Source organism: Rhipicephalus microplus, chromosome 6 (genome assembly GCF_043290135.1).
Source record: "Rhipicephalus microplus isolate Deutch F79 chromosome 6, USDA_Rmic, whole genome shotgun sequence".
NCBI classification, from domain to species: Eukaryota; Metazoa; Arthropoda; class Arachnida; order Ixodida; family Ixodidae; genus Rhipicephalus; species Rhipicephalus microplus.
In genome coordinates, this window is record NC_134705.1 from 187,212,468 (window position 1) to 187,236,764 (window position 24,297).

Here is a 24,297-nt window from a genome sequence, read left to right on the forward strand (position 1 = left end):
TGACAGCCTTTATCACCTTGTAACTGGATAATCTTCACAGAAAAAATGCACAGTTCAGTAGCCAAAATTATGTTCATAGAGAGTTTCCTACGTAACTGATATTATATTACAATCAATTAGTCCTATTATCATGTTTGCACCTATCGAGAGAGGCATCTAAACGCCGTTGGAAGTGCACTTGACCAAGTTATATGCCTAACTGTGGCCCAAGTCTATCAAGGGGTGCCTCTTACATGGAACAATGTCAAGTCACAGAAGCCTTGACTCATTTCTTTGTGGGATATCTCTCGAAATTTCTGTGCCTTTTCCAATCTATCGATTAGCTCTACAAGTCTCTTGACCGAAATTTGATGAGAAATCATACAAGCAAGGCATACATACATGATCGGCACTTCCGCTTGTGAACCTAAACACACTGGGTAACACAAGCCTTCCCCGTGAAAGTAACTTTTTGTTGGACAAGTTGTTAAGTTACTTGTGTAAATTGCGATACGAAAGCTTGTGCATTTCATCTGCTCACCCTCGTGATCTCTTCACTAACAATCTGAAAAAAGAACGCTGAAACACACTGCTGATTTTTTTTATGCACCTTATGGCATTCGTGTGTCATTCAGTTTGAGCTAAAAAAAATTCTATCTGAACTTTGTAAATGCTCAGGCATTGTACTTAGGAGTTGTGTACATGCAGAAAACTCATACCTGCCACAATGTTTTGCTATTACTTTTTCAGGAAGCACAACGGCTGATTGACGATGTGTCTAGACAGCTGTATGACCCAGATGTGTGTCAAAGCTTGGAGCAGTACCATTCAGAGCACCCAGAAATGGCGAGGCGCTACGGCGAACTGTCGGATCAGCTTCAGCGACTAGCAGAGCAGCTTGACTCAACAAAGTCATCGGAAGCTCAGCCGGAGTCACCAAAGCCTGTCATGGTGCGTCTTGAATTACTTGAAGCCACTGGTTGATCCCAGTCTTTCAGTGTTTGAGAATGCATGTTTTCTCGCTGATCAATACGACTGCTTTTTATCTGCTAGCTGAAAGTTACCTGGCCCATTTGTCTTGCAGCCTCTCTTTTCTGCTTTTGCTTTCTTAAGTACGTCGTTTAAGTTGTGACTGTTCTAGTCTGCCGTATATGCTATTACACTCGAGAAGAATGAAGCTTTGGTGCTTGATTGAAGCTTCAGAAACATAAATCCACTTTAACCAACCAGTTAAACAACTATATAAACAACTTTTCAAAATCATTTAATCATTTATAATTGAACCAACCTCTCAAAAACCATTTAACCAACCAGTTAAAGAGAGTGTGCCATTGTGCCTGGTAATTATGAGCGGAGAGTTGTGAAGAGGATACAGTCTTGGCTCGAAAAAGATACAGGAAGTATTGTTATTCCCAATGTTGTTACTGTCTTGAGGTAGGTGTGAGGCAAGAACAACATTTGATATCTTAATATCCTAGTTTTCATTTTGGTCAGGAGTTACTCACATTTGCAATTGTGAAGGTGCGCATTTCTTTAGGGTGACTTGTTGGGCAAGTCGGTACATTGTCTTGGTGGGAATACCAGCTGCACCAGATGAAGCTGAAGAAACCGAGGCAAGAAAAGGAGACAGCACCCTTCCTGTCCCTTCGTGTGCATTTATATTTAATAGAAAACAGAGACCAGTGGCCTGTTGTCTGTATGCATACGAAGTGGTTCACTTTTACAAGTCCAAAAAAGTACATTTTTGCACATGTGTAAAGAATGCCGGATTCATATTTGATTGAGTACCAAATAGTTCTTTGATTTAGCAGTAAACTACCCATCACATGGGTTGCCCATCTGAGCAGAGTCATACCTTGATGTAGCTAATGTGAATGTAATGAAGTAAATTTGAGATGTTTCATGTCATTTGAAGTACGTAATAGATACGGGATGGAAAGAATGTATTTGCTTGTCTGACACTACTTAGTTATGACGAAGGTAGCTTATGGTATCCAGGTTTCTGTTTGATGTCACTCCCTTCTGAGCCTTCACTGCTGAACTTGTGCAGAACCTATGTCAAGACGTGTTATTTTAATGTATTTGCATTAAGGACTGTCAATGCTTGCTGTGAAGCCAGTTTAAGGTACAGAGGTGATGATTATTGTATAGTGGAAACGTGAGGAGGTAAATGCTAATTAAAGCTTAATTAAACATAACTGTATGAACTCTTCCCAAGATTCCAGCTGAAAGTGCAGACCTGAACTAAATTCAGTCTAGACCTGATCAAGTCAACTATGTCGCCGAATGGTTTATCAGATAGGGCTAAAACTGGAAAGTGTGAAACGAAAGCCTGTGCATGAATATAAATGGCAATTGAGAGTGAGATCGTGGCCTGAATGGGATACCTAGAAGACTTGTGATGAACCAGAAGTACTGTGATGGTAAAGGAGAAATAAAGATAACAGAAGCGGAAGAGGTGCTTATGTATAATATGTATTTTTCTTGCATCTGTCACTAAATTGTTGCTTAACTTTTTTTATTATTAGGATGAAAGGAGCATGCAGTTCTGGCTTGGCCTAGAATCCCTTCACGTGTGGCTCATCGATTTGCAAAGGCTGCTCGGGGTTCACCTTGACGCTCTCAGCAACCCTGTCGTGCTGCGAGACCTGCTTCAGGAGCTGAGGGTGAGCGTTTCGGCTGATGGCTCTTACCATTTCATCGCACGGTTTCTTGTTCTCTTTTTCATGTGCATGTAACTGTGCAACGTCTCCCTTGAGATTACCAACATCAGAGGCCATCTGGGCCAGGACCAACAATTTCTCTCATCCCTTTTTGCTACCTGCTGCTTTGAACGACAATCGTTACCCATAATCGATATGAGTCTGCTGCAAAGTTAATTCATTTTGTCTCTCAACAACCCTAATCCCCGAGTTCAACATAATTGTTCCATTACACTCTCTAGCGCTTTCTCGCATATTGTGCGAAGTTGGTCTTCTTTCTTATCTGCACTACTGACAGCAATGGTTGCAGCATCAGGTAATCGTAATTGGTCTCGAGGACATATCGCGGTGCCACCTACGTGATGATGTCACTCATAGGATGCCGGGTTGTGTTGTCTGCTAGAGCACCGCATTTTCTGTGCTTTTGCTGTGGGCATCGTGCGTGCTTCCCTTTGTTTTAAAGCTCAGTGCTTAAAGAAGCGGTAAGACCTGATAATGCAGGCAAGCAAACTACGAATCGGTGCCCGTGGCACTCGCCTGTCTAATTTGCATCGTAAAATCGCGACTAAAAACAGGTGCAGCCATGGGGGACGATGCAAGGGGTGTCACTAAAGCAAAACTGCCTTATTCCATAAGTACCCATCCTATCTGTGACGTCAAAACAATCGTAGCACTGGCCTCTCTAGTGGAGGCCCTCGCGGCTAATAGCAATGACTTTGCTTACAAATTATCCGTCCTTGTCAGGAATGGTAAATTGGCTATTGGCTCGTGTGAACAGGAAACTTTAGGTTCAAAGCGAATAGTGATTTGGTTCAAATAACTTCAAATCGAATTTGCATATTATAAAGGAAAATAACTATATTAATCATGACCCAACCAACTTACACAATTTTTGTTAGTCGGAACAAGGCTTGTGCAAATGTCATTCTTGGTTCAAAGCAAGTGGAAGCAACTTTGAATAGTAGCTGGATTTGACTTTTGGCAAAATGCAAGTGATAACCTGCAAAATAAGTTATGTTTTGAAATGTACTATACTTAGAGCATTTAAGCCTTAACAAGCTTTCAAACTTAAAGGAAAAATTAATGTGAGTGTAGTACGTTCATTTAACTTTGAAGTTAGGCTTCACAGCCGTGCAGACATTTATTGACAAGTTGTTTCACGAGATAGCACCCCTCCACTGTACTGAAACCACCTTTACAAAGGGGTTACATGCAGTCTATATACACCTATTCTTTTGTTTCGAATAATTTGAAATTTCCAATAATTTGAACTCGAATCGAAGCAAATTTTAGTACATTAATATTCGTTCAAATATTCGAAGTATTTGAATATTTGCACAACACTAGTTATCACTCAAGCATAACCTTTCAGTGTAGCTTGACTTAATTTCTCTTTGGCTTGATTTTGGTGTTACGCCGTTCTCAAAGCACCAGTCGTCCCCTTCTCGTTTTGTGCAACTGATTTCTCGTGTTACATCTCTTGCAGCGACTCGTGCCCGAGACTGCATCTCGCGAATCCCAGCTGGCGGACCTGGAAGCCCAGTCACGGCTGCTATCGCCAGAGACCAACCGGGACGCCCTAGAGAGGTTTGCGCTCCTGCAGAGTGAACTCGGAAACGTGTACAACCTCTTGGAAGAGCGGGCGCGTGCAATCGAGGATCGTCTCCAGGCAGTCGAGCAGGACAGGAAAGAGGAAGAGGAGCTGCTGGCCTCTGGCAGTGAGGAAGCTCTTCCGAGGCGGCAGTTCGTTCAGGTAATGCTTCAATTCATCGACCGTGCTTTGATTCGCGCTAACCCAACCCACCAAATTGTTCCACCGAGTGCATTAGTGTGCACATTTGGGTTACAACATTTATGCAATCGGAAGGAGCCCTCCGACGACACTAAAATGCCGCTTTAAATGAGGACGAGGACGATGAGGCTAGCTACAGCTGAATCTATTCTTGCAGAGACATGCCAGAAGCTGTTTCAGCCAATATCTCCTCCTTTGAACCTGTACGGGTGGGTAAACATGACGCAGTGTTTAATGTGGCACCAGTGTGTCTGATGGCACTGACACTATTAGCGAGAAATTAACAACATAGAGCGAAAAATGTCTACCCCTAACCAGCTGGGAAGTCGTGTTGTATCAAGCAGTGACAGCAGCTCCAAGGCAGCAACATGAGCTGCTTGATAAAGCATTGCTTCCCTCACGCTATGATAGCTTTCTCTAGTGTGAAACATGTTGCACTCCTTCCGATCGCCTTCGTTTCATTTGACTTTTGCAATAAAGGAGGCTAAGTTTGTGTGAGGTAAAAACAACAGCTAAACAACATAGCTTCTGAATGCAAGATAGATTGTATGTATTCGTAGTTCAAACAGAGCAAAATAGAACACGAGACAGCACTAGTCCTGTGTCCTGTGTTTTATTTTGCGACGTTTTTAAGCGTGAAGCTAGATGTTTTCATTCGATAACCAAACCAACGGCTTATGTAAATGGGTGATCCTATACATAAGATCATTTCATTTAAGATTTCAACGCGACTAGTTAGAAAACGTATTGGAAAGAGATGCAACGGTGGAAATGGCAACCCCAATTCAGCGTTCGAGCAACCGCACACCTTCATGCTTTGGCCGCAAATTACACACATGCAAAGTAAAGGAACACTCAACGACAAGAACAAGCCGCTTGTGCTTGTCGTTGAGTGTTCCTTTACTTTGCATGTGTGTGTGTGTTATTTGCGGCCAAAGCATGTCATTAAGCAAGTACCAACTAGGCCAACAATCAGTATTGCACACCTTCGGATGCAAAAAAAAAAAAAACTTATTTTTGCCTCTCTTCATCAGGAACTGAACCAGTCTCTGCAAGACCACGAGTGCGCCGTGCTCAAACTGCTGAGAAGCCCAGAGTCGGTGCCTCAACAGGAGACCGACGGCACTCCCACGACCGAACAAGTTCTGCAAGAAGTACACCGTGCCAGCCAACCCTCCGTGGTAAGCAGATTTTCACTAGGCCACACAAAGTGCATCGTGGTGCTCGAGTAAGGCATCAAACTGTGTAGCAAGGAACGGTCATCTTCCCAATTTTACCAAAGTATCTACTCTGGTATATGGCTTAGATAAAAAGCACCAATGACTAAAAATATGTTTGGACTAAGTCTTAGCACTTGGTGAAATGCTGCACCTAAATGAAAGGGAAACATTACAAAGTGTTCTATTTAAAAAATCACATTTCAACCTTAACTAGTGTTTAATTATGCCCTAATCCTAATTCTTGCAGTAGCACAATGAAGCATATGAACAGCAATAAAGCTAGATAGAACACATCACTAGTGCATGCGTATGAATTTTGTACTACCAACTAGCCCATTATTCAATTGTCAATTTTTATAACACAGTTTTACTGTACAGAGATCAGGTTTGTGCTAACTGATGTTCAAATCTTTGATGGTGTAGTTTATTCTTTGTCCAATAAACTTTTAGTTGGCATTTGACATTTGTGTTTGCATCTCATTCACCTTGGTATCCTTGCATTTTGTGCTTTCGTACTTGCACACTATATATATTTTGAATGTGCAATCGGGTTGTACCAAGATATTTTATTTAAATTGTCATCGAGTTTAGCAAGTGCTGTCGCATGGTAGACTGCAGTTGTTGACGTGTTGCTCACCTTGTACAAGAACAAAGTATTACGAGATAGATCAATTGGGGCTGCTAAGTGCAAATCGAGTCAACAATTCCCGCTGAATATTCAAACGTCATGCAACCTCTGTGCGTTCGTGAGCAATATTGGAGTGTATAATAAATTCATTTCTAAGTAATTTTGAAGTGGTTGTTGAAGTCCAACATATTCAATGGAAAAATTCCGGTTGAGCATTCAAGTTTCTGAGACATTTCTGCATGGCGAACGAACATGTATCACTGTGACGTCTTTAAAATTTGTGTGTTTCCTTTCATACGTTCACGAGAGTATAGCCAGTCATACGATCACATGTGTAAAGTTACCAGCCTCTAGGTTACACTATTGGGTGCGTGGTGCCGTTACGGCAAATATGGCGAGGGCAGGCATCGATCGGTGCTAACCTTTGCCATGTTCTCTTTTAAGGACACCGCCACACCCTCGTCATGGCTAGACGAAGCACCATCGGAATCTAGCCCGGAGTCTTTGCGCGACACGTGGGCCCAGATAGCGTCCAGCCTGCAGGAATTGGAAGACGACGCCGACATTGAGCCACGAAGGTTCCGCATCATTTACCTGCGCATCATCCAGCTAATCATCGTCTACCGAAGGCAAGCCAAGAGTGTTCTGTCAGGTCCTGCGGATAATCAAGAATCGGCGCAGGTGAGACGTCTCGCACATGGCTCTGACAAACGAATAACGCGAACTTCCAGCCAACAAGAATGCGGTCCGATTAGTTGTGGCACTCTCCAGGCGATCTCGCAATCGCCCAAAAACTGTGACTGTGCATCATTCGTTTGCCTTTCCCCGATTGATTTTTGTCAAAGGAACAAGATCTGATTATCTTCTGTCTCAGAAACATAACCGTTTGCGACACAGCGTCCTCACTTGGAGACGCGACTCGCTTTTGCCATTTCTGCACACTATTGGCAAGGAAGAGACCACAAGCACCGTGCTAATGCTAAATTAGGCATTCTTGTTGCCGAAAGTTTCTATTTATTACTTTTGGTCAAAATGTTTCTACCACATCCAATCACTTTGATGAAGATGGTAGCATGTTTTATTTAACAAAAGGATTAACATGGGGCATTTCGGCGAACATTTCGAAATATTTTTGGACTCTCCTAGGAATGTTTGCTGACAACAGATAACTTTCACGTGTAATTTGAGGGCGTCATGAAAATTGGCTCATGATGAAATATAGCATGACTAAATGTACAATAATGAGATACTAATTATTTATGTTACAATTAAAAATTAAATGCTGTAAAATACACTATAATTTATTTTAACTCTCCCACTTGCTCTAAACTTGGTCTCCAACACCTTGGCATCAAATTATGCAAAGTTAAAGCATATACACACATCGTAAAATCCCGAGCAAGCGTCTCCCTATAATGACAGATAATTTACAAAGTATGGTAGACCTTGCTTGAACATGGATCGAAATTCTGGATGACGGTGGAAGAGCTGCTAAGAATAAAGAGTTCGCACCTGTGCTTCTAATAAATGCTTTATAAAATATGCGTGCATTCACTGTTTTCATCTGCCATCGTTGGGTGAATGAAAATAGTGAAAAAACAGTGAGAATAGTCGGAGGGAAAAAGGTATTTCAAATCCCCTGAAAAAGGGAGGAGGGAGCTCTTGCTCGGAATCTTACAGTAGACAGTCAATAGCGTGTGTCGCAGAGGGATAATGTATGTTAAGGAAAACCTACTTTATTACAACTAGCACTGTTTGTATTCCACAATGCCGTTTCCCACTTTCCGCAGGCCTTGGATTCGCAGCTTCCGGAAGTGATAAGGATCGTGAGAAGGCTCCCTGTCTTGGTGTCAAGCCGCGGGTCACGTCTTTCTCCCGAAGAACAGGCCGCGCTGAGTCAAGTCGGGAACGAGCTTGTCACCTACATCGAGAGTTCAGAACCCGAGCTGAGAAACATGATCAGCATGCGTCTCGCCCTTCAACAGGACGTGCGTAAACTTCAGGTGTGTGAATTCAAATGAGAAAGAAGGCTCATATTTGTGCTTGACTTTCAAACACATAATTTTATGTCGCTAAGATGGGTTTTGAGACCTTTTATTATAAAAATTGCTTTTGATATGCCAATGTTAATTTTCTCTGTATTTCTGTTCTGGTTCTGTAATAGTCATGTATGTCACGATCAATCCTGAAACTATGTCATTTGAATTACTGTATTCATCCCTATACTTGAATTACCTAAAAATGTGTTTGATATCAACATTGCATTTTGTTGTAACATGCACCTGGCAGAGTGTCTTGCCGCTGAGCAAAGGTCACGAGTTTGATTCCCGGTTGCAAACGGCCATACTGTGATGAGGGCATAATGTGGTAGCATCAACTGTGCTGTGAGTACAAGTTAAATAAAGAATGTCATGCAAGTGGAATGAGTTCCGAAACATCCAAGCACACAGTGCAGCTTCAAGGAATTGTGCAGTCTACATTTTTTTTTAATACCACTTGTATATTTAAGAAGCTGCTTCTGTCGACATGTACACTCAAATCTTGATATAACAAATTTGGCTATAACGCATTATCGTTTAAAAACAAAGTGAAGAATACTTTTGTAATAAATGGCATTACAAATAATCACTTATAACGAATTTACGGATATAACAAAGTATTTTTGCGGCAGATGGGAGTTTGTTATAATGAGGCGTAAGTGTAGTGCATAAGAGGCATTTTTTTTTTCAAGCCGTTTTTAATGATTATTTCATTTTAGCCAAACATCACACTTAATTTTACTCCTTTGTGACTGAACATTGCAACCTTCATCCTGCACGATTGACGCCAGCTGTAATTACTGCACCGAGTTCCGAGTATCAGTGACATTAATCTGCTTTTTTAATATGTTTGATTTAAATGTACACCTCTACAAGCCTGCTCTCTTTTCTTAATTGCTTTTAACCATTTGCATAGCCAAGTTCTGCCAAATATCGAGCAGCCAGAAAAATCGCTCCACAATATTTTTTTTTTCAGGAACAAGTATCTCGCCTGCTTCAGAAGGTCGACCAGGAGTTGGCACCGCAGCTGGATCGCATTCGTGAAGGAGATCCCAACTGGATCAGAAAGGTAAGCTCACTTTTTTTTGTTTTCTCGAGTTCGTACCTATCTACTCAGCAATAGCGCAACACCATAGGCTGGCACGCAGAGAGTACCCACCACCACTATCGTAGCTCAAAAAAGAGGACAGCATCATACTGAGAAGACTTCAGAACAACACTTACACACACAGTATACAGTCGAACACGGATATATAGAACTGGAAGGGGATCGTGAATTAGTTCGATATATCGAAAACTTGATATAAAAAGATACAAGCCCCGAGAGCTTACCTGTAGCGTACCATCAGCAACAATAGGTGCATTCAGGAATGACAACTAATTCCGCACACATGCCGCAACAGAATGTTTTATTTGCGTGAACAAAAATTCCTTATCTTGGCCTGCTTCTTCATTTTCTAAATGAAGTTTAAGACGCTAGTCTCAATCTTATTAAGGCTGTCCAGTTGCAACGGCCCGGTTCCCTCTATGTCGCCGATACAACGGCGAATGGATGCGGAACGCTGCCACCACTTCCACGGTGGAGTACGTGCGTGCAGCCAGCGCCTCATCCAGACTATCCTCCTCGCCACATAAGCCCTTGGCCAGGGCATCCTGGGCCCCTGCGACCGCAGCTACTATGTTCGCGTCGACGAGGCTAGCAACGGCCTGAACATTGCAGTCCGCTTCCACGAAATCGTCTGCACACACTTTGTGTGCAACAGCTGTCGGGAAGAGGGACGACAACTCGCAAAACGCATCATCTAGGCACTCGTCATCGCTGTCTTTATTAGTTTCCGCAAGTTCCGTCGTCACACGACCGGCTCTTGATGTATGTTCCTTTGCCACCTTTGCCTTGTTATCTGCCTTGTTCTTCAACGATCTACTCGGAGTGCTCCGTGGTACCCAAAGTCATCCGCGACGGTCGAACGTTTCTAGCCCGCCTCAGCACGCTGGTTAGCCTTCAACGTCGTTGCAAAGTCAAGGGTCTTGTGCTTCTTCATGCTGGCCATAGCTACATGAGAAGTCGACAATTGAAGGAGTTGGCAGCGGCTTTGCACAGCGCGCAAGCAAAAGAAGAACGCTGCACATGCAGTGGTACGTAGACGGCGGGACAACGAAAGACGACTCGGCCAGCTGAGCGCTCGCGAGGCGATGGTTACAGGTGAGGGCAAGAGCAACAAAAAAATTAATGAAAAGGCAAAAGAATGAGGTTTTCGGCTCCTTCATTCCTGCCCTCGGAGCTGACAGCTATGCGGAGAAAGCATAAGAAAAATAGAAACGGGAAAAAAACGCCGTTTTGTAAGTTGAAGACCATGCAGTCCGGGCCCTCTCGCCCTTATTATTTTTATTATTTTTTTTTGAGCGTTTCGGGTTTGGATGGAGGCGCGGGGGCATGCGGAGGTCGCCGGGCACTGCGAGTGCCAAAGCGCACTTCGAGTTCGCCTGCAGAGCCCCGCTACTGCGGAGATCGCGGGGCGCGCCGAGTGCCGAAGCACACCTTCCAGCTTGCGCGGTGTTCAATATACCCGAAGGCGGGTAAAAATACAATTTGATATAAACATGCAAATTTCTATACTTTTACAAAGGAATTTCAAGGAGATAACTTGCGAGTTCGATATATCCGTGTTTGGCTGTACTAATGCACAGACTGTACCCAACATTACTCAAATATTTTTGTCCCATTTGCGATGTTCCTGACACCTTGGCCCACATGATCTTCGCGTGCCCATGCAATACACGTACAGAGAGTGCCTCGTTTATAAAAATCTGTGCTGGGCACACCACATGTGGCAGCTGTCGTACGCTCGTTCTTGCCGCTGTCGCTAGGGGCACTGGGCAAACAGGGCCTCAAATGCCTCTGCCATCATTCTGTCTCAGTACATTCTCATTGGTTGCGAGTCGCTGTTGCATTCAGCCGTGTTCAACGTTCGTCTTCGCTTTGTGAAATAGCTGCCGAAAAGTGTGTAGCATGCTGTACTATTAACTACGGTTATGTGCCGTTAAAGGGACGCTGAAGTCAAATAACAATTTATGCCAGAGTGAAAGCTCAATGTATCACAATGTCTAAAACAACAATATTATCAACAGCAGTGCCCTACCTCCCGGGAAATTAAGGTCAATGCACGAGCACACATGCGCTACGATAGGACATTCGCAAAATGATCCTGATGACGTCAGGGGTACCGCCTACAATTAATCACTAGTAATCCAATCAGTTGCACTAAAGAAAGAAGCTTCCGCGCATCAAGAAACGTAATAAAAGGCTGATCATTTGTTTTTGGTTGATTTATGGAAAAAAGAACCGCCGTACGTTACTATGGGGAATGGCGCGAGTGGCTCAAAAGTTCAGTTTTTGCCTGGTTAAAGTAGACAGATCGTGCCATTTAGCGGGGCCCAGCTGAACCAAGCACGTCTGCCATCTCGGAGTCAATGGCAGGAAATTGGTGAATTGCCATTGTTGCAGCTGTGGCTCCCACCGCTTTCGTTCTGCTGCTACTAGTGTCGGCAGCTGCACAGTAAGGCCGGCCTACATTGTGCACCGCAACAGTGACGTATGGCGTTCCGCTTGGACCGCTTGCTAACCCGACGTTGACCACAAAACTGTGATTTCATCTCAAAATAAGCAGTTCCTTGGCACAGAAGTAACCTTACGAGGTTTCTGGACCACTATTTCTAAAATCAATGTTGACTTAATAGTGCTCAAGTTGTTTTAAATAGTACTCATTATATTAATTACTTCATTGTGAACTTGTACCTTTGCGTTTGGCTGATCGTATGTCACAGTACTATTGAAATATAACACTATACTATAAAACCATTCTGAATCTTTTCTTTGCACTTACATAGCATAACATATCTTCTTGAGTATAATCAGCCCATGCTTATAGGGCACAGCCCCACTACAAACTGCAAGAAAGTAAAAAATAAAAAGTGATGGTGCCTTCCTATCATTACCTTTAAGCCACGCTGTGACACAAACTTCCATGCCACAATTAGCATGTAACCCGCAACCCGAATTTAGCTTCCAATTTTCTGTACATTTCAAGTGGCTTATAGACAAGAAAATATGGTATTCCTATTACCATTGTTTTCTGTGCTCATGTTTGATTGACACCATTTTCAGGTGGAAGCCTGGATCGAAGCGTTGTGCGCAGCGCGGGCCGAGGTGAGGGAGTTGACGAGGGCCACCATGGTACCGTCCACACCCGAGGACAAGGATGTCGCGAGTCGCACACCTGCAGTGGCCAGCCTTGCACAGTGTTCACGCAGACTGCATATACTGTGGTGCCAGGTATGCCCAACACACCGAGAAGCAATTTCTTTTATTTGCTGCAACAGTTCATGAATGCACAGTGTGGTTTCATCATAAGTTTATAAGTTGTGTACTTTAGCAAAGCCAGAATTAAAATTTCGACAGTTCCATTCCACGCATCGCATTGTTCGCGGTTTTCTGCCCCGCAAGCCGCGTCAATCCAGCATAGTAGCTTAGGAGATTAGATGTTGCACTGATGAGCTCAAGGATGTGGTTCTAATTCCCAGCCACTGCAGCAGAATTTCAGTGCGGCAAAGTGTAAGGACACTTGTGTACTTTGATATAAGTGTACACTCATGAACCTTAGGTGGTGAACACTAGTCCATATTCGTCCACAATAATGTACCTCATAATTACGTCACAGTTTTGGCATGTAAAACCTTAGAACTTGTTAACTTGATTTAGTAAGTTTCTCCGTGCTGGGCCTGGCCAGGCATATATTTGCTGACATAACCCCTCCTACACTCAACGACACCGTAATATTGCTTTGTAACCTTATAGAAAGTGGATTACAAGTCTGTGAAAACAAAGACTACAAATTGTGGCCACAGTACAAGCCTTTGAAGTCAAATATTGTGCCACTACAGACTTGCTTTGGGTATTTCACGTGGAAAGCAAAGCATTAGTGTTTGTATTCATCTTGCGTGCAGTGTCAGCTCCTGGTACAGAGGGCCCTGAGGCAACAGGCCCTGCAGAACAGGCTGGCCGGCTGCAAGGCGGCCTCCAAGGCTCAGGAAAGCTTCCTGGAACCCCTGATTGCTCCCTGGTCTCCCACGGGCAGCCCCCAGCAAGTGAAAGATATTGAGGATTCTGTGAAGGTGGGTACCCTGCCTCTGCTTGCACTCCTTTTTTTTCTTCTATCAGTGATCGCATTTCGTTTTACTGTAATGGATAAATAAGGCGTGCACTTATCGCATTACACCAGCACTAATCTATGGTTTAACTAGAAGAACAACAGTTAGTTAAACGACTGCACGGCAATTTATAGAACAAAATGTTCACAGTTTGCACTTGTGGCACAATGCTGGACCCTTCAGTGAACTTAGTGCACGGCCTAGCTAAGTTTTGATAGTAATGCTAAGCGTTTGCCAGAGATGCTAAGTTTCTGCTAGTACTAGTACTAAGTATGGCTAGTCTTGGCTATACATGCCACGTGACTGCCTGTTAAATTATTTAGTAATTTTAGTCACGTGACTAGCTGTGACGTGGTTTATCGTGGAACGTGTCGCGTAGCTAGCTATTATGCATTGTTGCCTGAATTTATTCATGCGATAGACGTTGCGTGGCATTAAGCGATATTATGTCACACGACTACACAACCTGATGTGATTTTTTAGTTGCGTAACGCACTCACTCATCATAGAGTTATTGTATTCCACGAAGGACAAATTGGTGCATGTGTTGTGTGAGACAAGCAGAAGTTAACGTAGAGGATGAAGCACATACCAGTTCATGATGATAATAATTTCTGTTCGCACTACCTGGCACAATTAAAAGCCTAAAGAGCTCTCCGATCTTAAAAGTGACGGACGAGCGCGACATTACAAGAGTCAAAGAAGCACCGTAAAGCCAATACTTCAGTTGAGATAAGAATAAGAAATCAAACCAGCGTGTTCTGCAAAGGGCAGATAGCTGGTGGTCTATAAAGAGCTACAAAAAACGCACTGAGGAAAGAAATCACGGTCAAGAAGGTACGAAGAATTACGTGGTATGATGAAATTAGATGTTGGGGGTATATCGTGGAGTCAATCAGACTTGGCAGTAATTACATTACATTCAATAAATTAGTTTTTGCTATAATGAGTAATATAGGGAACTGCTTCAGGTGAGCAATTTCAAGAAAACTACCGTACTTATTATTCTACCTATTGCTATTGAATAAAATATTTCACGTTCGCTTCCTTTATGGCAAAAAAAAAAGACCAAAAAAAAGGAAAGAAGGATAACAAACACGAGTTAATCTGTGTGCCATATCTCAAACATGTAAAGTTTGACAGTGATCTATGAGATTATCATGCACATGTGTCGTATATAAAGCGCACATCAGTAGAGCATAATCAGGTCTGTAGCCGGGGGGGGGGGGGGGGGGCTAGGGGCCCTGGCCCTCGCTGAAATTCGGATGAAGGGGGGTGTTTTACCAAGAAAAAAATAAAAATGTGTTCTTCAAGAAATTCAACTAGTGACCCCCTCCCAAAAAGCTTTTTGGCTGAGGGCCTGGCATAATTTGTAAATTTTTGTTGATTTCGAAAGTACCTTCATTACCTTTCAAAGGTCATATTAACATGATGTGATTACCTCTGGCCAGCTGTAATTTGTAATATAATTTAATTACATCTTTTAAAAATTTTGTACAGTAGTTAGTGCTGCAGCTTAATTACTTTTTAGGGCCAATTTTGTCATCTTCCGTGTCAGATAACGCAAGACAAAGATATTTAGAGATTTCTGGCAAAGGCATCCGTCCTCCAGAATCCGTAAAACAAACTGATAGCGACAATTGTTGAACAAGCCCACCAGCTGCGTCTCACGCGAGTACATGGGACACCTGTCCCAGTCGACTCGTCCTCGGCCCATCCGCCAACGCAACAATGCCCCCGCACCTTCTGTCACTCAGGAGGCGCTCCAGGAAGTCCAGTTCCTCGATGCTCTTGGAAAGCACCTGTCCAGTCAGAGCGACCAGTCCGCCGAGGCACCTGTGGAGGGTTCCTCAACGGACACGCTCGCCGAGGCCAGACTGGCTCAGCTCAGATCTTCGGCTGCAGCGTTGAAGGAGCTCGAGGATGCCACAAGGGAGCAGCTTGCTTGGATGCAGCAGCACCCGCTTTGGGAGCCTAGCGCCCCAACATCGCTGGAGTCGCTGGAAGAAGCACTGCGCTCTCTTGAGGTGTGCTGCCTGCTCAATTGCTTGCTTGTTTGTTCGTTCATTCATTTTCCAGCATTTTCTCGGCGGTAAAACTTTGGTTTTAGCTATTTGGTGCGTCATACATCAAAAACAAAACAGCCCCCCTGCCCCCCCTAGTACTTCTGTCACGGCGATACGCCCTGTACGACGGAGGAAACACAACTGCATCTTCAATATTATCATGCAGCCAAGTTTCCGTTATGACAACTACATGAGGGTTGTAACTTAATATAGTAGCCTCAAGGCTTTCCGATTTATTAACGACACTGCGAGCATTAATGTTTAAAACTCGAAGTTCTTTAAATTGAGAGGAGGCCTCCACGGAGGAAAGTCAAGTATTTCTGGTACTGTTTTGACGACCGTCGATTTTGACCCTCAAGTCGGTAGGACATACCAATACGGCCAAAACGCTACATTATGTATAGTCAAGTTATGAAAAAGTTCACAAATGAAAACATTCGACAGAGAAAAATAGCTAGTTTGACCACAATCCCCTTCGCTAAGCGCACAAAAAACAGGCACGGCACCCCTATGACTGCTACGAAAAAAATTTACTCGAGGTTGTCTCCATGCGTGCTTTTACGAATGTGTACACAACTTCTGGGGCATGTGCACAATGCAGTTAGCATGCAACAGCTCGCTGCATTGTTCACAAAAGAAAGATTCACAGAAAACATAACAAAAACGATAGACAGGAGCGTAAAATGCTCACCGCCTTTCATAATCACCCTATCTCGCACAGCGAAACAGGCTTTAGAAGATAAAATCAGGAGTAATGACATGCAAAAACCTAGTCCCCAAGCGCCAGCATTGCAATCCGTTGATTCCTCAATAACATGGCGCTAAGTGCGTATCATTTCTTTTCAGCGTCTGATAGCCCAAAATCTTCCACATAGCTTCCACGACTAAATTGTTCTAGATGCTTCTGGGGACCCTCGGGCTCCCCGTGGGTCGCCAGAATCGTCCAACATGAGAAAAATGAATGCCAACTGGAAGTGTGCCATGGGAGGGACGGAGCAACAGAAAAAAACAAGCGCACTCTGGCTGGCTCTGGCAGTCCGCAGGTAGCCAGAAGTTTAAAATCAAGGAGCCCTATAGGGAGGAGTGTTAGTCCAGTAGTGAATGAAGAGCAGGCTAAGAATGATGATGATGATGAAGTAGAAACTGAGGAGAGTGCTCACAACTTGCATGCATCTTAGCCACTGTTCACGAGGATGGCTTCAGAGTTGGAAACAAGACAACACGAGCATGTCTCAAGGACCTCCCTTCATTCGGCACTCACCAGAGCTTTCGTACTGGTATTGTATCTGGTTGGTCCCGTGAGTTTGAGCTTGCTGGACCGGTCTGCAGTGGCCATGGCTGTGGGGTCTCTCAAGCGGTACTTGTCTAGGCACTCGGTGCTGCAGAATTCTCGTAGCTGCCCATGGTCGTCCAGGTGCACTGAGGCGCCACGGATTACAATCTCACAAAGGGCGCATGCCACCTTGAGGTAGACACGCTGACAGGAAGTTGCCATAGTTAGTCATGCTTGCTAGCAACACTGAAACGATTTTTTCGGACGAACTTAGCAGATAGTTAAAGCACTCCTCTTTTAGCAAAATGTAACTATGTAATGATGGTAATGAATGACTTTCTTTGAATTTTATATGGGTGTTCTAATTCTTTCTGGACAGTTTGACTCATCTCAACCATATCTGTGTGTGCTTCTCCTCGGGTAACGAAATAGCATTAGAAAAAGACAGATGAGATGTATAACGAGAAGGCAGAATATGTGGGTGCGTGTTGCTTTCTTAAAAAGCTTGCTTCTTTCTTCTCATACTACAGAACAGTTTTTTCACAAGGAGCTGCAGTTCTCTACATGACCTGACTTTTGACGTGATCTTGACCTTGACCTAACTTGACGAGACATAGATCTTTGCATAACTTAAATCTGTGATTTTTTTTGCAGAACACAAATTTCTTGCATGGCCGTCATCTGACCTTGGCATGGTCTTGACCTGACATTAACATGGCCTGTACCTTTGCATGACCTGGTCACGATTTCTTTGCAGGACCTGGAATGCAAGGCTCGCATGCGAGTGCCCTACATCCGCGACCTTGAGGACCTGTCCAGGAAGGTCGTGCTAGGACCCCACGTGCCTCCGGAGCAACAGCCAGCGCGGCTCTTGCTGGACTGGCGTCAGTACTGGATTCTTTTGTCAAGGAGAACGACCTGGCTGCGCCGAGAGGTGGCCCGCCTGCGTCGAAACAGGGAGCTGCTGGACAGAGCTAATGCCGCCATAACGGCGGCCGAGAGGTTGCTCAAGGACAGAGAGCCACAGGCTAGACAGCCATCAAAGACCGTTGAAGTAAGCACGACTACCAGAAAAAGAGAAAGCGAATCTCACTTAAGCCTAGGGTTAATGATAAGCCGTCAGGCTTTATTTTTTTCATCTCGTCTTTGCACCATAAATTCTGTCTTTCTGACGTACACTCAAACCTCAATATAACGAACACGGATATAACTAAGTATTGGTTGTAATGAAGTAAATGAAAAATGGTCTTGCAATACATACAGTGTTAGGAGTAACCTTCATAAAGTATTTTTGGTTATAATGAGTATTTTTTCTTGTAAGATGCAACTTTGCTATGATGAGGTTTGAGTGTTTAAGCTAGGAGCGATAGAAGGACACGGTACAGCGCTGACTTTCAACTGAAATTTTTATTGAAAACACGAGAATATATATATAGACAGAACAGAAGACCTCGTGACCAAACCAGCCCCCTCAATCGATAAAATTATACACGGCGACAAGGCTTTGTCATGTGCACGCAATCTTGCCACAAAAATAACACATACTTCAAACTATAAGATTCCAATGTCGCCAAGAAAACCGGGCATGAGCAGACGAATGAACTTTAGCCACTATCTAACAAAGATAATTCATTACCAAGTAAGGCGATAGACGGCTGGCTAACGCATTGAGACCCTTTCTTATTTATAAAAAATGCCTCCATAATTTCTCTTGAAAGCTTGTCTGGGTGCTTGAAGAGTACTTTTGTTTTTTCAAAAAGTGGGTGGCATCCACATTCGCGGCAATGCAAAGACAAATGTGAATGCGCAAATCCTTTCAAGGAACTGTGGTGTTCCCTTAGCCGTATATTGACACAACGCCCGGTCTGACCAATGTACTCTCGCCCGCATGAAAATGGGGTTGAGTACACGACATTCTGCATGCACGGGAGAAACTTCATAGTATGTTTGATACTACACTGCTGATAAATTCCAGTCTTCCTGCCTTCTATGCGAGTGTTTACTGCCTGGCAAAGTCCCTTAAGCTTCGTTCTGCTTGAAAACCCAACGTTTAATCTGAACTTAGATGCTACTTTCTTTAATCTGTGCGAAAAAGAATGAACATATGGAATGTAGACAGAACGGCTAAAATCTTTTTCTTTCACTCGGGAGGACTGCCCCTTGACCTCACGCAGCAGCTTATCGCAAGTCGTAGAAATGATAGAGTGAGGAAAGCCTGCATCACGCAGCCTCGCCACCTGATAGTTAACGCTGTCAAGCATACGATGGGGACAACTCTTATTGAGGGCGGACCTTATAGCGGAAGTGGCTATACCTCGTTTAATCAATTTCGAGTGCCCTGATCTGAAATCAAGAAGAGACTTCTTTGACCTCGGTTGATAGGTCCAACACACATGTTCCGCTTTGAAAGACAGTCTAAGGTCTAAGAACTGCAACTCCTCCTTTTCAGGAACCTCAATAGTAAACCTAAGACCTTGTCCCTGTTCATTAAACAACTTTACGACGTCCACAATCGATCTTTGGAAATTTAGCCTATTGACGAAAACCAATAGTCATCCACAAAGCGGAAAATTCTCAAAGCTAATTCACCTAGGTTATCATTTATTTTGCGGTCAACGAAACTTAAAAAGATGCTGCTTAGTACTGGCGCTACGCAGGAACCTATGCACACTCCTGCCCTTTGGATAACTGTCCTTCCTTGCCACTGAACGATCGTGGACTTCAAGTAAAACTCCAAAAGCTCTAGGAAGCTAGCAACCGGTATTTTGCAACTTTCGACGAAGCCTAACTCATTCATTTGTCCCTCGATGGTCTGTTGCACGAATTTCAATAACTGTACATGAGGCAGGGAATAATAAAGATCTTCTATGTCTATGCTGAATCCAAAGCAACCGCCAGGGTTATTATTCTGCAGAACTTGAACTACGCAGTTAGAACTGGCGACTTCGAAAGGGTCCTCCAGCTTAAGCTGTGCGAGATTAGTCTGCAAGTACCCTGAAATAACATTTAACCATGACCTTCTTTCCGAGACGATGGTCCTGAAAGGATAGTTCTGCTTATGCGTCTTTACACTGAAGAAGGCCTGCAGAAGGAGCCCTTTTTCTCGCTTGACTTCGTTTGCTACTTTCGTTAATCCAACCTCATTCATCAAAGCTAAAGCACGTGATTTAATCTTAGAGGGATCAACAGAAACTTCGCGAAAATTCTTATCCATTGCTGTGGTTGCTTTTTCCAAATACAAGTTTTCCGGAATAATAACAAAATGTCCTTCTTTGTCAGACTCTAGAATGCGCAAATTACTATCCGCACAGAAATCAATCAGAGGTCCTAACCTTCTCGAACACCTAGAATCCTTCGACGGTTTCAACAACACATCGACGCACTCAGACACACACCTTAGTCTGTCTTCCTCCTCAGCTCGGTGAGCCACTGTCCTGGCTAAGACGACCTTATCCAGCTGTTTCAGACGCGGCTCGAGACAGAATTTGGGCCCTAGTTGAAGGACCTGTAGAAACTTGTCTGGTACTACTTGGTCCCCGATAATGGTCACATTCCCTGTTCCTTTCACTTCTTTCTTCTTAGGTAGCGAAGGTCGAACTTGACTCCATAAGAACTCCGTAGCGTGGTAGGACACTTTAGTCCACTCCTTCAGGAGAAGCCGTCTTCGCGCTTCGGAAGCCTCTTTCGCACAGGCTAAACGCAAAAGATCCTTGTACACCCTCACGTGTTGCCACCACTCCGCGCGTAAAATGCGGCACATCCTCCGAGCGTGTCCCTCAGACGGAGTCATCCACCCACACAAAGACTGCAGGTCGGGAGGGCATAGCGACTTCCTGGCATACCAAGACGCTACTCTTGCTTTGCACACGTAAACGGCTATCATCGACGTCAAAAAGCCGGGATTAGTCAAGAAGTCATTAGAACATGGAAAAGAGCCCTTTGTACTAGAAATAACGTTGAGCAAGATGGAAAACTGGGCTAGTTGGTGAGCATTCATCGTGGTTAACAGCGCGAAACACCCGGACAGGAGCGATAGAAGGACACGGTACAGCGCTGACTTTCAACTGAAATTTTTATTGAAAACACGAGAATATATATATAGACAGAACAGAAGACCTCGTGACCAAACCAGCCCCCTCAATCGATAAAATTATACACGGCGACAAGGCTTTGTCATGTGCACGCAATCTTGCCACAAAAATAACACATACTTCAAACTATAAGATTTTTATAGTTTTTTTTATAAATAAGAAAGGGTCTCAATGCGTTAGCCAGCCGTCTATCGCCTTACTTGGTAATGAATTATCTTTGTTAGATAGTGGCTAAAGTTCATTCGTCTGCTCATGCCCGGTTTTCTTGGCGACATTGGAATCTTATAGTTTGAAGTATGTGTTATTTTTGTGGCAAGATTGCGTGCACATGACAAAGCCTTGTCGCCGTGTATAATTTTATCGATTGAGGGGGCTGGTTTGGTCACGAGGTCTTCTGTTCTGTCTATATATATATTCTCGTGTTTTCAATAAAAATTTCAGTTGAAAGTCAGCGCTGTACCGTGTCCTTCTATCGCTCCTGTCCGGGTGTTTCGCGCTGTTAACCACGATGAATGCTCACCAACTAGCCCAGTTTTCCATCTTGCTCAACGTTATTTCTAGTACAAAGGGCTCTTTTCCATGTTCTAATGGCTTCTTGACTAATCCCGGCTTTTTGACGTCGATGATAGCCGTTTACGTGTGCAAAGCAAGAGTAGCGTCTTGGTATGCCAGGAAGTCGCTATGCCCTCCCGACCTGCAGTCTTTGTGTGGGTGGATGACTCCGTCTGAGGGACACGCTCGGAGGATGTGCCGCATTTTACGCGCGGAGTGGTGGCAACACGTGAGGGTGTACAAGGATCTTTTGCGTTTAGCCTGTGCGAAAGAGGCTTCCGAAGCGCGAAGACGGCTTCTCCTGAAGGAGTGGACTAAAGTGTCCTACCACGCTACGGAGTTCTTATGGAGTCAAGTTCGACCTTCGCTACCTAAGAAGAAAGAAGTGAAAGGAACAGGGAATGTGACCATTATCGGGGACCAAGTAGTACCAGACAAGTTTCTACAGGTCCTTCAACTAGGGCCCAAATTCTGTCTCGAGCCGCGTCTGAAACAGCTGGATAAGGTCGTCTTAGCCAGGACAGTGGCTCACCGAGCTGAGGAGGAAGACAGACTAAGGTGTGTGTCTGAGTGCGTCGATGTGTTGTTGAAACCGTCGAAGGATTCTAGGTGTTCGAGAAGGTTAGGACCTCTGATTGATTTCTGTGCGGATAGTAATTTGCGCATTCTAGAGTCTGACAAAGAAGGACATTTTGTTATTATTCCGGAAAACTTGTATTTGGAAAAAGCAACCACAGCAATGGATAAGAATTTTCGCGAAGTTTCTGTTGATCCCTCTAAGATTAAATCACGTGCTTTAGCTTTGATGAATGAGGTTGGATTAACGAAAGTAGCAAACGAAGTCAAGCGAGAAAAAGGGCTCCTTCTGCAGGCCTTCTTCAGTGTAAAGACGCATAAGCAGAACTATCCTTTCAGGACCATCGTCTCGGAAAGAAGGTCATGGTTAAATGTTATTTCAGGGTACTTGCAGACTAATCTCGCACAGCTTAAGCTGGAGGACCCTTTCGAAGTCGCCAGTTCTAACTGCGTAGTTCAAGTTCTGCAGAATAATAACCCTGGCGGTTGCTTTGGATTCAGCATAGACATAGAAGATCTTTATTATTCCCTGCCTCATGTACAGTTATTGAAATTCGTGCAACAGACCATCGAGGGACAAATGAATGAGTTAGGCTTCGTCGAAAGTTGCAAAATACCGGTTGCTAGCTTCCTAGAGCTTTTGGAGTTTTACTTGAAGTCCACGATCGTTCAGTGGCAAGGAAGGACAGTTATCCAAAGGGCAGGAGTGTGCATAGGTTCCTGCGTAGCGCCAGTACTAAGCAGCATCTTTTTAAGTTTCGTTGACCGCAAAATAAATGATAACCTAGGTGAATTAGCTTTGAGAATTTTCCGCTTTGTGGATGACTATTTGGTTTTCGTCAATAGGCTAAATTTCCAAAGATCGATTGTGGACGTCGTAAAGTTGTTTAATGAACAGGGACAAGGTCTTAGGTTTACTATTGAGGTTCCTGAAAAGGAGGAGTTGCAGTTCTTAGACCTTAGACTGTCTTTCAAAGCGGAACATGTGTGTTGGACCTATCAACCGAGGTCAAAGAAGTCTCTTCTTGATTTCAGATCAGGGCACTCGAAATTGATTAAACGAGGTATAGCCACTTCCGCTATAAGGTCCGCCCTCAATAAGAGTTGTCCCCATCGTATGCTTGACAGCGTTAACTATCAGGTGGCGAGGCTGCGTGATGCAGGCTTTCCTCACTCTATCATTTCTACGACTTGCGATAAGCTGCTGCGTGAGGTCAAGGGGCAGTCCTCCCGAGTGAAAGAAAAAGATTTTAGCCGTTCTGTCTACATTCCATATGTTCATTCTTTTTCGCACAGATTAAAGAAAGTAGCATCTAAGTTCAGATTAAACGTTGGGTTTTCAAGCAGAACGAAGCTTAAGGGACTTTGCCAGGCAGTAAACACTCGCATAGAAGGCAGGAAGACTGGAATTTATCAGCAGTGTAGTATCAAACATACTATGAAGTTTCTCCCGTGCATGCAGAATGTCGTGTACTCAACCCCATTTTCATGCGGGCGAGAGTACATTGGTCAGACCGGGCGTTGTGTCAATATACGGCTAAGGGAACACCACAGTTCCTTGAAAGGATTTGCGCATTCACATTTGTCTTTGCATTGCCGCGAATGTGGATGCCACCCACTTTTTGAAAAAACAAAAGTACTCTTCAAGCACCCAGACAAGCTTTCAAGAGAAATTATGGAGGCATTTTTTATAAATAAGAAAGGGTCTCAATGCGTTAGCCAGCCGTCTATCGCCTTACTTGGTAATGAATTATCTTTGTTAGATAGTGGCTAAAGTTCATTCGTCTGCTCATGCCCGGTTTTCTTGGCGACATTGGAATCTTATAGTTTGAAGTATGTGTTATTTTTGTGGCAAGATTGCGTGCACATGACAAAGCCTTGTCGCCGTGTATAATTTTATCGATTGAGGGGGCTGGTTTGGTCACGAGGTCTTCTGTTCTGTCTATATATATATTCTCGTGTTTTCAATAAAAATTTCAGTTGAAAGTCAGCGCTGTACCGTGTCCTTCTATCGCTCCTGTCCGGGTGTTTCGCGCTGTTAACCACGATGAATGCTCACCAACTAGCCCAGTTTTCCATCTTGTTTAAGCTAGTCTGCCTTTGGCCACATGTTCAGTTCATAATGATAAAAGAAGTTGGCAAGCAGACCAGGACTCAAGAGAAAAGATCAG

At 43.9% G+C, this 24,297-nt stretch overlaps 1 protein-coding gene across 2 annotated transcripts in view; it reads left to right on the forward strand.

Annotated features, from left to right (window-relative positions):
- The window catches only part of LOC119166998 (uncharacterized), a 398,724-nt gene that overhangs the window by 328,812 nt on the left and 45,615 nt on the right, over positions 1-24,297 (forward strand). For both annotated transcript variants that reach the window (XM_037418400.2, XM_075867251.1), the window contains 11 exons: positions 730-930; positions 2,508-2,645; positions 4,168-4,434; positions 5,508-5,654; positions 6,766-7,002; positions 8,112-8,324; positions 9,337-9,429; positions 12,526-12,693; positions 13,365-13,532; positions 15,326-15,595; positions 17,665-17,961. In XM_037418400.2, the coding sequence (XP_037274297.2) occupies positions 730-930; positions 2,508-2,645; positions 4,168-4,434; positions 5,508-5,654; positions 6,766-7,002; positions 8,112-8,324; positions 9,337-9,429; positions 12,526-12,693; positions 13,365-13,532; positions 15,326-15,595; positions 17,665-17,961 (2,199 nt within the window). The remainder of the gene's footprint in view (positions 1-729; positions 931-2,507; positions 2,646-4,167; positions 4,435-5,507; positions 5,655-6,765; positions 7,003-8,111; positions 8,325-9,336; positions 9,430-12,525; positions 12,694-13,364; positions 13,533-15,325; positions 15,596-17,664; positions 17,962-24,297) is intronic.